The 14,648-nt window shown below is 37.9% G+C and overlaps 1 protein-coding gene across 9 annotated transcripts in view; it reads left to right on the forward strand.

Annotated features, from left to right (window-relative positions):
- Positions 1-14,648, forward strand: part of LOC138751586 (RNA-binding motif, single-stranded-interacting protein 3) — a 1,523,265-nt gene that overhangs the window by 1,253,392 nt on the left and 255,225 nt on the right. For 8 of the 9 annotated variants that reach the window (XM_069914047.1, XM_069914050.1, XM_069914051.1 and 5 more), the window contains one exon: positions 11,032-11,189. In XM_069914047.1, the coding sequence (XP_069770148.1) occupies positions 11,032-11,189 (158 nt within the window). The remainder of the gene's footprint in view (positions 1-11,031; positions 11,190-14,648) is intronic. The other variant, XM_069914049.1, reaches the window with a different exon arrangement.

A 14,648-nucleotide genomic window follows, 5' to 3' on the forward strand; every position in this document is an offset into this window, starting at 1 on the left:
TCATTATCTCCTAATCCTATGGATTTACAAATTTCTGTAGCCTTACTTTAAAATTGAAAATCCAACAAATATGGTTGTGAGCCATTAAACAAATAACAGTTAAGCAAGTGAAATTTAATCTTCATTGCTAAAGTCTCATAGATAATGAGCCTAAGGGTAGTTTGAAAATTCACTCCACAATTTTTTTGTGGCCACATTCTTTCAATTATATGTCCCCATTGAATATACTAGATGGAAATGTATGCTATAATTTGAAAAACAATGCTCATTGGTTTGTTTATGACAGTTTCTCAGTATCTCACCATTGACTCTCTATTGGAGTTTCATGATTTGATACAATAAGGGTGTGAAAATGATACCACATACATGTGTATTTTCCTTTTATGTATTTTTTTGAGAGTCTTTTCATTCTTCAATGCATCTCTTAAATGAATATTGTATTTTGGGTGAAAATTAACAGAAGATGAATGGATAAATTAATAACCTTTTCCTTAAGGTTGTATGTAATGAATTGTGTATCATCATTTTTTATATTACGTTCTCTAAGTCTATCGTCAAGTTTTCTTCTAACATTTAGCCAAAGAGCAAATTCCTTTTGCTGTCTGAAATGCAAATACTCTGATGAATACAGTTAACACTTTTATTAGAATAGGGAGGGGTAGTAGACATGGATGTTCCAGCTGTTTTATTTTTGAAGTATTATGACGAAGCCTAGAATTCCGATCAAATAGCTGAGTATCCTGGTGAAATGCGTTCAATTGTTTGTCTTTGGCAGTTGTGTGGGATCAATGAATATTTGCTTCCATTCTTGTTTTGTCTTATGGCCAATGTAGAATCACATGGTCTTTGATTGGTGGACAGGCAGGTGGGTAGTTTGGGGGTGGCATACTTCTTCTGCCATACACATTGGCCTCTGTGTGCTCCCAAATGATAAAATTAATGTTCTCAATTCTGTATCCTATATTCCCTCTCCACTTTGAGTGCTCGTGGGCCAGAGATTGCCGGGGGTCAGTGGAAATGTTGCAATTCTTCAAAGAAAATAACTTTACCTCCATCTAACTGGTAATCCCTTTTCCATGGCAGAATTCAGAGTAGATTATTAGTTTCAGGAATCTGATGTTGAGTTTCTGGAATGCAGCTAGTCCAATACAGGTATCGGAGTATAATTAATGCTGTGGATGTTATCCTGAGAGAGGTAACTGGTATTAGTTTGCTTATCCTTCCAGTCAAAGAGTATTTTGCAGAGACAACTTTGGTGGTATATTTCCTTTACTTTAAAGGACCTAGAGTCTGTAGTCCAGGTCTCAGAAGCAGAGAAGGCCAGGGATCACTGCTGACTGGTAGACCATAAGTTGTGCCAAGTCTGAGCTCTTGATGTTCATGTACTCTTGTCCTCAATTGACCAAAGGCTATCCTGGTTCACTGAAGGTTGTAGTGAATCCTATCATTGCTGCCTGCCTTTTTCCTTCACAGGTGACAAATATTTAAACTGTTGGCCTTCTGTAGGTCCTGTATCTGGTAATTGACAGATTGTCTGCTTTCTGAGAAAAGCTCCCTTGTAGGGTCTTTGAAATGACATTGATCTTCTCATAGCAATATTTCTGATGTTGATGAAGAGTGGTGTTCAGATCAGCAGTCATTGGTACAATGAAACCCTTTAATAACACTATGGTTTGGGTTCGAAAAATTGAATTGCAAAAAAAGCGGGTTTGTGCTAAATCCCAGTTTCAATAAATAATTGTAGTTACCGTTGAAATTAAAACAAATTAATTTTTTAGTAAACCTCCCTGCAGTGCCCCAAAGTCCCGCTCCCCGTGGTAGCCCAAGATACCAACACCTCATAGTAGCCCATAATCCTGTCTCCTTGCGGCATCTCATTCCTCGTGGTGGCCAGTAGTGCACTAACTCGCTCCTGATGGCAGCCCGATGCACGAGTCCAATGACTCATCACGTTATATCCGAATTAGTGTTAAATCAGGGTTCCACCGTACGTATCAGGACGTGGTGATGCAGGTGTCTTTGTCCCCCACTCAGAGTATATATCTTAATGCATGTCTTGAGCTGTGGTGTTGCTGTATCATGCCATGTTTTTAGGTATATGTCAGATGTGTCAAGCAAGATGCGCAAAATTTTCTGTATACGAGATCCACAAAAGGTATAGCCTTCAGTCTCTGTAGCATTCCCTAATGAAAGGTCAAGGCTAAGTTAGCAATGGAGGGAGCCTGACCATATCTGCTCTGTTACCAAGAAATTTCCACCTCTGTTCCAACACCTCCATGTTCTCCATTCCTCACTACAATACTCTTCTATTTCCCACTTTCTAATACCTGTGATCAAATTACTGTATTTGATGGCATATAGGACCCTCCACTCTCCCCGATTTGAGGAAAAATTTGTTTCATGGTATTTTCCTCATTCAATTCATTCTCTCCCACCGTGCCTTAATGGGAGTGCTGAACCTCGATCATCAGGCTTTGTTCAACGAGCCTGATCATCGAGGCCCAGTGCTCCCCTCAAACACTGAGCGAGGGAGCAAGCGACGGGACCTCTGAGTGGGTGGGAGTGAGTGAGCAGCTCAGATAGCTCGTTCACTGCCACCCACTCCCATGCCTTATTCAATCTGTTTGAGGAACTCTGCTCGTCGAACAAAGCCTGATCATAGAGGCCCAGTGCTCCCCTCAAAGCACTATGGGAGATAGCGAGTGATGGGAGAGAGGGAGAGATGGCAGCTGGAAGAGAGTGAGCTTTCTTACCAGTGGAAATGAGCGGCAGCGACTCTGGAAACCATGGGGGAGTCATTTTAGCACTTTCCTCCTGTCGCCATCTTGCAAAAAATGATGGCACCAAGATGTCACTTTCGCATATAGGACCCAGGGTGATTATTGAGGCAAACAAAGGGCCCCTATATACCATCAAATTCAGTACCTAACTGACTTTGCCCACAAGATCTTCAATGTCCATTCCAGTGCACCTATTTCTACATTTGAAAATTGCCATTCTGTTCTTATTACTGCTGAAACTTGTATCTGCATTTTGAGCATCTCCAAAGTCAATATGAGAGATGTGAAATTGTTGGTAACGTGGCTGCCTTTAGTAACATTTACCAAAACAGTGAATAATATATTTGAATGCGTCAAAATACTGTTAATGCTTTAAATTTAAAACAAAAACAGAGAATTTAGCTGTGCACAGCAGGACAGGTAGCAACATATAAATGCTGGTAGCATGAGTGAGAAGAGATTTAACATTTCGATCAAGGACCTCTTATTTAAACTCAGAAATTTAGAAGACATTTTAAGTTACAAGAAGTGAGAGTGTGGAGAGAACACAGGAGATGCCTGCAGATGCGTGCAGGTCAACAGTGTTTAAATTCCACCAGTTGGAGAGAGAAAAGGAGAAGAAAAATGAAATTGAAAACACAGAGGTATGATATGATAATAAAGGCTTATTGTCTTGTATAATGCATAGTTGCATCAAAAGTTCTTGCTGCAGCCAAATAGGTACGCACGGCCTTATCTCCAGAGATGGAAACAAAATATTCCATTACCTGACGTTTCCAATTCAGTATTCTGTACTGAAGCCTTCAGCTCATTCAGATGATTGAGAAGGTACTAGTCCTTGAGGCTATGTCGTCCATTGTTGGAACAATGGAGGCTAAATGACAAAGTAGTAAGAAAGGAAATGTAGCAGAGAATTAAAGTGCTAACTAGAAGCTGAGGGTTGCTCCAATGGACTTTTTTTTTTAACCAAGTTGGTGTGCAATCAATGTTTGGTTTCTCCAAGGTAAAGTGAACCTAATTGTGATCACCAATGTAACCCACCAACCTGGTGAATTAAGTGAAAGTAAGTGAATTAATATTTCACTTGGAAGGATTGTTTGGGTCCAAGATGGTGGGAAGGGGAAAGATAAAAGAGTGACTTATCTTAAATTAATTCCTCTTTTAATATTATATTAGAAAGATTAAAACAACTCCAGTGGCTCCCAGAGGAGTGACAAATTCAAGCAGAGTTCATAAACACGAAAACATCAGAATGAGATCTCTGAGATTGAATCGCAATTTAGATCATTGTCTCAGACTTCAAACACCTATGCACCATGCCTAGCCTTTTTTTTATGATTTGTAATGTCATTCAAACTGGAGATCATGTTTTAGCTATTACTATCCATGTAATTCAATCGGATAAAGATTCAGATACAAACAAACAGAAAAAAGAGAAGCAATTCTGCATTGAATGAAGGAAAAATTGTTAGCCATATTTCAAGGGAATTGTCTTAGTTACAATCTCCTGCATTATTCTTGACTAGAAGGAATTGAATAGCTGTAATATTCTTAAGTTCTTCAAACCTTTTGTACTATGAATGATATGAAATGTTCTGGCAGAGAAACTCAGCAACAATCACAGGATAATCAGATGCAAGAAGCATTTATCTACAAAAACATGCATATTGAACAATGATAACTATTTAACAGACTACCTTTTTAAATTTTATTTTCCACATACATTGCAAGGCATCAGGGATGAGAAATTGACACATTATTAATAGAAACAGAATCTTGAATAGCTTATCTATAATTATAATTAGTACTTTGCCTTAGAGCATGGGAGATTTGAACTGTCCACCATGTGAAAAGGAGAACCCATTTTAAAGCTCACTTTGAGTTAATATCATCCTTTAATGAACCCATGGCTGAAAAAGTGCAGGTTTCTTCACTAATATTATTTAGGAGTTTACGAGCCCAGAGGATCCATAAACCCAGCAGCAAGACAAATAGTTACTTAAACAAAAGTTGCTTTTAATTGTCTTTAAACATGAAAATAGAATCAAACTTTAACTTATCATTATCGACTTTCTTAACCTAACTTAACTCCCTTCTAATTCTAAGCACACGTGCATGTAATGTGTGTGTAAGTTCAGAAAAGTTCTTTGGTTCACAGTCCAATCTCACTTTTCATTCCTCCAAGTTCACTGGTTGCAGGCAATTCTTATACTGTGCACAGAATTTAACATTTATAAAGTTCACCAGGCTTTGGTGCTTGAAAAGTAAATGGTTACTGCTCAGGAAGGTTCTTGTTGGTTTTCAGAGAGAGATTTGTTGTACATTTACTTCCATCAGCCACTTCAGTGTCTTGCCAAAGAAACTTGCCCCGTCAGGGTTCACCAGTCGATAACCTCTTTCTTTCATGTCATCACAGAGTTCCTTCTTGTTTCACTTATTCCAAGTGAAATATTAGACCGCCAGTCCTCTCCTCTTGCATGAACCACAAGGACTTTGACAAGGCCGTCTTCCAAATGGGCTTTCCATAAGCTTGCCAGCTTGTCCTGTTCCAGTCCCAGCTGCTTCTGCTGGCTGTAATACTGAATAAGTGATCTGTATGTGTGTGTGTGTCTCTCTCTCTCTCTGAGAGAAAGCCTGTTTGACTCTCTCTGCTTGCAAAACCACATGACCCTCTTGAACATCTCCAGAGAGAAGGCAGCTCTGACAAGGTCTTTCATCTGTTGCCTTTTGTAAACAACAATCCATTAGTGAAGTCTATTGAGTACTCTTCAAAGCTCTTGCAAAAGCTGTGGAGCTGATATGTCTAGCATGGGGCAGAGCTCCAGTATTTTAAATATGATCTGTTTTAAAGTGATTGTATGTAACCTACTCTAACAAACCTTTCCCAATTTATCTCCCAAAAACATTTCTATATACTCCGTCACAAGGTGATTATCCCAATGCTTAAAGATTACCTGCTGGTTGATTCCTTCCCATTGCCAGTGTAGAGGCAGCTCAGTTTGCAAAGCTGTACAAATTTCTGCCTTCAGGCTTCTCCACAAAATGATTGCTGTCAGATATTGGTACATTTGTTGGAACAGGACAACTAATGAAGTGAGCAGAGTCTATAGAGAACCAGGTAAGCTACTGGAGGAGGAAGAAGGAGAAAGATCATGATTGATCATAATGTAAGATCTGTTTTTCCAATCAGAATATGCTCACTGTCATGTGTTATCCACTAGGTCCTCAAGTAGAAACTGCATTGCTGGAAGTGGCTTAAATATTGAACTGGATATATTTGCATTTTTCAACTTTTGCTGCCCACCATTTTATGAAGCCCAAGGATACTTATCATACAAATAATTAACTACTTTTCTTAAGACCAGCAGGCAGAGAGAGCATAGAATTTTGATAACATTGGAGAGGGTTTTTTAAATGTGCAACATGTTATTAACTGTACACACCTTGATTAATGGGTGTTGTCTGTGGTCTATGATAGAACTACAAAGGATTTCACTCCATTCAGGAGTGCAATATGGCAAATAGTCATTAATATTTGTAGCCAACTATAGGCCACATTTAGCACTGCAAAAAAAAAACAGTTTTTTGCGGAACAAGTGCAGCTGAAAATAATTAAAACAAATGTAGATACTTATCCAACAGACCAGGTAATTGTCTTTGGGCAGTTCTACTCACCTACGTACTTGCGAAGAAGAGACCTAGAATTGATATTAAGCCCCTCATTTACACATATGGGGTAAAGGTTTGTTGTCAGCCACTGCTTGTAGAACATGAAGAATAGCATCCGACATCTTCCTGCTGTGCATACAAATCCCAGATACATACATCTCGCAATGATCAAAAAATGCTGGTGTGTTGGGTATTGAAGACCAAAAGAGGGATAATTTTTAATGAGGCACCAATCAGTTATATGAAGCAGACTGTGTGGGTGAACTCTTAATAATCACCAGCACTTTGTGAAGTTCTATTTTCCTTCCCTTTTGGCCCCTGGCCATCATTCTGTGGGACTGAATTTGTGGCTCTTGAATTGTGAATTTTTAGTGAAAGCTGAAGTTAAAAAGGGGGAAAACAAAACCGAGCTGGAAAAAAATAAGTAAAAATACATGCATTAAATTGCTTTTGTTGGCTCAGTGAGAGAAGCCCTCTAGTTAATCACTGCAAAGTAGAAATAAATTCACAGCCTTTGAATAATAAGTGAAGACAATGTGACTTATACTCTAAAATAATGAACTGTGAACAAAATGTTAATTTTGCAAGCTTAAATTCTGAAAATCATTCATTACCCAAAAGAATGAACTTAGTCACATTCTTAGGAATAAAACAATTATATCTCTTAAGGCTGTTCATTTATTCAATTAGATCACAGCTGACATGTCACACATCTTATTACCTGCCTTTTGTCCACATGTTTTAACCTCAGCTTTGAAAGTTTAAATTGGCCCCACCAGTAATATTTTTCATCAAACCATTCATCTTGTTTTAACTTGTTGACAAAATTTAGGTGCAGAATAAGGCGTATCTTACCATTCAACAGTAATATCTCCTTAATTATTATCAATAATTATTCCTCTTACTCAGCTATCACAGCAAAGTCCAAACACTGGAATGCAACATTTTAGTCCAACCACAGATAACAATACAGACTTCAATAAATACGAGCTATTTCTCTGCTGTGCTCTCATCACATATTATCCATAGTATCCTGTAGCGCTAAACCACATCCTGCTTTAGGTTCATCTAATAGAGCAGAAATGATCTGAAGAACCAATCAGCAGGTCTCACTAAAACTCATGGAATGAACCCATGTTGATGAATTTAAAAGCTTTTGGCACAAAAACAGTCCATTGATGTTTTAAGTTAAAAGAATAGTTGAGTGGAAATAAATCGATGTTCACCTTCTCTTAGAAATCACTCCAATATGAAGCTTTAACTGAGCTTGGATAGTCTATTAAAGCTTTAATTTTCTTCAGGGTGTCACTCCATCTGGTTATGTTCTGAGCTTTGCCCGTGAGCTCTACACTGCAGAAAGTCATGAGATAGGAAATTGCTTTAGTTATCATGACTGATTAAGCTGTCCATACAAAAGAGACAATACGGTGTTGAAAATTGTGTGGTAGTTTTATAATTAAAGATAACCAGATGCAATGAATTTAGAGATATTGCTTCTACCAATAACAAAGTCTAACTCACTGACATTACAAATATGGTTAATGGTAATACTGGTGACGTTCAAATTCTCCTCATGAACAATAACTTGAATTAATTCCACAATAAATGATAATTCATTCACCAGCTGATATTCATGGTTTCAAAGAATTCTCTGCACAGCTGCAAAATTTGTGATGTGCTCCGCAGTTAGTACTGCTTTTAATTGGCACCATCAGTCTCCCTGTTTCAGCTTCAGTTGTAATTTTCACAGAAGGTAGTGTGCTCATTGTTGTGAACAAGGCACAATATTTGCTTGTTCACAAAATGCATTTTAATCAAACATTCAAACCATAATTGAAGCCAAAATGGTGGTGTGGTGTGTTTCTATTTTCCTGAAGCATAGTCTAGAGCAAGTATGATATCAGCATTAATCTCCAAACACATACCCACAATTTCCAGTGCATTCTGAAAAGTCATCTGCTAAGCAATTATATTTTTTCCAAAAATGACACAGAAGGGATGATAAGCTGCTTAAAAACAAGTTCAGATTGATGTGATACTCTTCTTGATTATTAACTAATAAAAGGTCAGCTTTGATTAACAGTGAGTACAATAAACCTAAGGGTCAATAAGTGAAATAAATGGAATTCAGTGTTACAATGTATCCCTAACCCTAATGCGAGCAAGGGGCCCACACGGGCTGCAGGCGACGAGATCAAAAGTCTCGTAGGAGGCTGCAGGATGCTAGAGAATGGCATTTGAGGGGGTTCTGAAGGCAAGCTTTAATCAATGGCACATTTTACTGCAACTTAAGAAAGAATATATTCCAAATTCTGAGGTGTCTACAATGTGTATTTCTTCGAGTGTTAGGATTCACTTTTGTTCAGTATGAGAGCTCATTCACAAAACTGAGTGAAGAGAAAGAAATGAAGTACCTACTAGTGCAAGCCAAGGCGACTTTTGATGCATCATCAATCACAGAATTTCTCAGCAAGACAACAGGCGAACAGCAAGAGAAAAGAGGTCATCTTCAGTGTCAGTCCCCACATTTTTGGAAAAAGATGTATGTAAAGACATTGAAAGATTTTTAAATGAATTTTATTGGGACTTCACATAATAGGGTGGTGCAACCATTCTTCCAAATTACTGTCATTAAAAATGCTTAAGAAACCAACGTCCTCTCAATGTTGGAGAGATGCAGGAGGATTCAGATGCTGGAATCTGAAGCCTTGAGCAATCTGCTGGTGGAATTCAATGGGCCCAGCATCATCAGTAGGAGAAAGTGAGATCTCAATAAAAGCTTTGGCTTGAAATATCTACTGTTCTTTATCTCCCACTGATGCTCTTTGCCCTGCTGAGTGCCTTCATCAGATTGTGTTTGGATCCTCCAAATGTTACCAATTATTTCAGTTTAAATGTTTTGTTGTAATATAGTTGGACACTGTGGTTGTTATCCCATAATGTTAAGAGATAATGTTATTAAGTCATAATTGACAGTTTTTAAGACTGAAGTGCTTCTAACACCATGTAGACAAATAATATTTTTTTCATTGCATTGTTTGACATTTCTTCCTCATAAGGCTAGAGGTGTTAATTATATAATATTTGCAGTAAAGAATAAAAGTCCTTTGGAATGTTTGATGTCAATCAACTTTTGATATATTATTTGTTCTGTTATGTGGATCATCCTTTAAATCATTGCAGTTAAAAAAAAGGTTCAGAAAAATAAACTGAATTGTCACAAGATGCAAAATGTATTTGAGAACCAAGAAAGTTTCATTATTAAAACTAATTGACAAAGTACAAATAAATATCAAATCAAAACGGAGCAAGAACAGATAGAATAAGGAATAATACAAGATGTACAGATATGTCTGCAAAGAGCAATTCAGTGTTTTGCTTCATGACTGTGATGAAGTGTTACAATGTCGTCCTCACATAGCTAAGCCTTGATTCTGTCTGTGAGAGGATGGTCAGACATGACCTTTGCCATTTATCCATGCCCAGGTTTTCTACAATCTGTTATTTGATGTAATTTTTGCAAAATAAAAAAGTCTCTTACTAATTCTGACCTCACCAGAAGAATCCCCATGTTATTGTTTGGGAAAAATACTAAGACCTGAAGAGATGTTTTGGCAGATGCAGTCAGTTAGGGATGATGGCTCTTTCTCACTGTGACATCTGTTATTTCATTACAGTGCTGTGCTACCTTGTTGATGCTGAAGAACCTATGCTTTCATTATTCACAGTTTTAAGATAATGGCAGCAAGATTGTGCGGTGTTTAGTCAGATTTGTTCAGGTCGAGGTACAAGGAGATGGATTTATAATATGTTCTTAATAGGTAGAATGGCGCTGTTTGCATTCCATCCATAGTCGAAAAATTAGTTATGTTCTTGGAACAATAGGTTTGATGTTTTGAGGTCAGGTTTCAGACAACAAGATGTCTCAGGCAGAGGGATAGAGGTGAACAAAGGAAGGCGAAGGCTCTGGCTTCATAGTCCTTTTGACAAACATTGAGCCAAAGTCTAGAAGATCTTTATTCATGAGCGTAGTGCTGGATTAGCAGCAGGTCACTTAGGAAATGTTTATTTGAAATACGCAAGGATGAAGGAGCTATTTAGTATCTGTTGAGGATACATTACAAATAAGTATCAAATGAAAAGTCAAAACCGCTTGGTATTTGGTGAGATAGATCAAAAGGATAAACCAATTGGTTGCAGAGCCACAGCACTGCTAACAGATATTAGATACACAATGAATTGACGCAAACCTCAAACTTATTTGATAGGAATTGGACAAAATGCAGAATGAGTGTTTGTAACAGATAATCCTTTAAGATTACTAGATATCAGAAGCAGATTTTGAGAGATAATATGTGAGAATGCAATACCTGTACCTGCACTGGTCATTTTATTGTAAAGAAGATTAGTTATTATGATTTTGGACTTCTGTTGAACCAGAAATTAATTATTTTTCAATGTTATTTTCAAATTGGTTGATAGTACTCTTTTTGGTAATTATCTTGTGTCACATTACAGGAATTTTTTTTGTTATTCCACTTGGACTCTGAGATTTATGCCATATTATCTTCTTTCTCTGCAGCAGCAGGAACAGGACCCAACCAACCTGTATATCTCAAATCTTCCCGTCTCCATGGATGAACAGGAGCTGGAGAATATGCTAAAGCCTTTTGGCCATGTAATCTCAACAAGGATATTGAGAGATGCAAATGGAATAAGCCGAGGCGTGGGATTTGCCAGGTGAGTGACACAAGCCTTTCCTTCAAAGCTGTCACTAATATGTCAAGTAGGATGTAATTTTTGACCTAATCTGCTTGAATTTGGCTTGCTACTTACATTAGTGTGAAGAATTGCTGGTGATATGTGCATTCTGATCTCCATGCATTTTTTTTTTCAGTGACTCTCAATTTAACTCTCTCAATAGCCATATAACCATTTATGGCATGGAAACAGGCCATGTTGGCCCTTCGAGTCTGCACCGGTTCACTAGAACAACTCCACCAGCTCAACCATCCCGCTCTCCACCCATAACTCTTCAACCCCGTCACCTCCATGTACACATCCAATCTTCTCTTAAATGACAGAAGGGACCCTGCCGCAACTATCTCATTTGGAAGATCATTCCATTCTACCACCACTCGCTGAGTGAAAAAGCATCCTCTAATATTTCTTCTAAAGTTTTGCCCCCTTACCCTTAACTCATGCCCTCTTCTGCCAACCTCCCCAGCCTTCAGGGGAAAGAGTCTGTTTATATCTAGTCTATCTATTCCTTTCATAATTTTAAATAGCTACATCATAAAAGATTGAGGTTAGGTTAGTATCAAACCACTCCTTTTGCAAGAAAAAGGCACAGGAGAAACGATTTCAAAAGCCATGGCCCACTTTAGGTAATCAATTCAGACAAAGCCCAACACTTCCCTTAATATTGCTCATTGTTTTTTAATTTATTACCGTAATTTGTTCCCATATTTTGTTTTCCACAATCTATTTATAACATTGTTCATAATGCTATTATGTGAAGTTAGAGGTATGTGTGGGTATAAAATCAAAATACAACCACAGCCAATCCAGAAGCATTCAAGCCATGCAATTTTTTAATTCCCCACCTGATCCATGGGCATTTTCAGAAAAGCAATCAAGATGGAAATAATTCTTGCTTTGCTGTACATGTTTTGTAATTTATTAAGAAAAAATAGCTGTACAGTAGACCTGACCTGATCCCAGTTGTTCCAACAGAAAACTTTGAACATACTGAAATTCTGTACATACAGTCAGATCATCTTGGATTCATGGCAAGTAGCTAAATACTAATGAAAAACACTGGTTAAACAGCATCTCGAGGATTTTGTTCAGTTCCAGCATTAGATCCTCATAAATGGCCTATATTCATTTTAGAGTGAGTGAAACACAGCTGTTACCAAACAGGTGGATTTGAGGGATTTATGAAGAACTTTCTTTTCACTTACTTAGAGGAGGAAGGCATAACGAGCAAAATCAGCACTGAATTGGGGTTGCACAGTTAGTGTAGCAGTTTGTGCAATGCTGTTTCAGTGCCACCAACCCAGATTCGAATCAAGTGCTGTCTGTAAGGAGTTTGTACGTTCTCCCCTTGTCTGCATGGGTTTCCTCTGTGTGCTCTGGTTTCCTACCACCCTTCAAAACTATGGGGGTTGTAGGTCAAATTAATAAATTGAAAAATGTAAAAGAATAAAATTAAGACCACTGAATGCACTTTTATATTTTAAAATGCATTAAATCAAATGCAAGCAATTCAAAATAAGGAATCTTAGCCACACATAGCTGCATATTTCCCTTTCAAATTCCCAACTCCATTTCTTAATCAACTCTAACCTGGTTCTTGATCTGAGAACAAATTCTTCAACATTATTCGGGGAAAAGTTCATCAAAGGAGTCTATGAAATTCAGTTGTAGAATATATTAAGGAAATTGCCAATAAAGAATAAATTAATAATTTCTGTATTCAACACAGTTTACACTGAATGCCAACAAATCCGAGCAATATCTGGGCCAGTGTACAATCCAAATTCAGATTAATATGATTATTTGGTGTAACTGAAGATAATGGACATATAGAATTTACTTCAAAGGGTTTGCACATGGCAGGATCAGTGTAAGGTTTTCTTTTCCCCCTCTGTGTGTACAGCAGGTAGTTGGAAGGAAATCAACTTGCCAGAACCATGCCATAGGATAGTCCCATAAGATTTTAAGCATGACAAAGGAACAAAAGGTCCTGTGTAGCAACTGAGCACCACATGAAAGAAGAAAAGCAAACCATGCTGCATTGTTTCTGCTGATATGTTTTCATTCAACTTGAAGCCAAGCGTGTGCCACATTACTGATAACATCTGCCGGAATTTCAGATCAACTAATTGAGAAATTCTAGTAGAAAAATGGGTGTATTCTTCATTCAGCTGCAATTGGCAGAGTATAGTCAAATTCAAAGAAATAGCTTGTTGGAGGAGTTTACGTGGGGTAATCATTTTTGAAAGCAAGTCTTGCATTGATTTACATTTAATAGCATAATGGTATCATGGGGAGTAACTTTAATAATTTAGGAACTTGTGTATATTTTTACCCTCAGTGATTCCAATTCTTCCTTTACAATTTTTTTTCTGAAGATGAAATTTCCAATTATAAAATTGAACAACCATTGGTAGCAAACTAAGGTACCTGAGCAACAACTGTCTGACATTGGTCGACAGTTATGCATGTTTGCATGTTGAGATATATATATGTCTATTTTTTCCCCATTACTTTGCACTACTGCCTATAGCACCTAGCAAATGATTATATTTACATGTGATTTATCTGATCGTAAATACCTGCTCTTCACAAGATATATGAGCAGAAATAGGCCGATTGGCCCATCAAGTCTACTCCACCATTCTAATCCTCCCACTCAGCCCCATTCCCCTGCTTTCTGCTCATAACCCTTGATTGCCTGAGTAATCAAATGCCTGTTAATCTCTGCCTTAAATACACCCAATAACCTCACTTCAACAGCCGCCTCTCGCAATAGATTCAGAATCCTCTGATTAAAGAAATTTTATTTGCATCTCTTAAATTTATCCTGAAATTATGCCCTCTTGTTCTAGACTCCCCTACAATGGGAAACATCCTTGCCACATCTACTCTGTCCAGGCTTTTCAGCATTCAAAATGCCTCTATGAGGTCCTGCTCATCCTTCTTTTCTTGAACAAGTATAGTCCAAGAGCTGACTAATGTAACCCTTTCATTCCTGGTATCATTCTAGTAAATATTCTCTGAACCATCTCCAATACCAACACATCTTTTCTCAACTAAGGTGTGCAAAACTGTACACACTACTCCAAGTGAGATCTCACCAGTGCTTTATGGAATCTCAACATTACATCCCCACTTCTGTGCCATTGTTCTAGAAACGAACCCCAGCATCGCATTCACCTTCTTCACCAACCTGGAGGTCAACCTTTAGGGTATCCTGCACAAGGACTCCTAAATCTCTTTGCACCTCTGAATTTTGAATTTTCTCCCCATCTAAATAAAAGTCGGCCCATCTATTTCTTGGACCAACATGTATGACCAGACACTTTCCAACATTGTTTTTCATCTACCACTTGTCTCCTCCATTCAAGTTTCTCTGCAGCCTTTCTGTTTCCTCAACAATGTCTGCCTACCACCTGTTTTGTCATCATCTGC

This window comes from Narcine bancroftii, chromosome 1 (genome assembly GCF_036971445.1).
Source record: "Narcine bancroftii isolate sNarBan1 chromosome 1, sNarBan1.hap1, whole genome shotgun sequence".
Classification (NCBI taxonomy): domain Eukaryota; kingdom Metazoa; phylum Chordata; class Chondrichthyes; order Torpediniformes; family Narcinidae; genus Narcine; species Narcine bancroftii.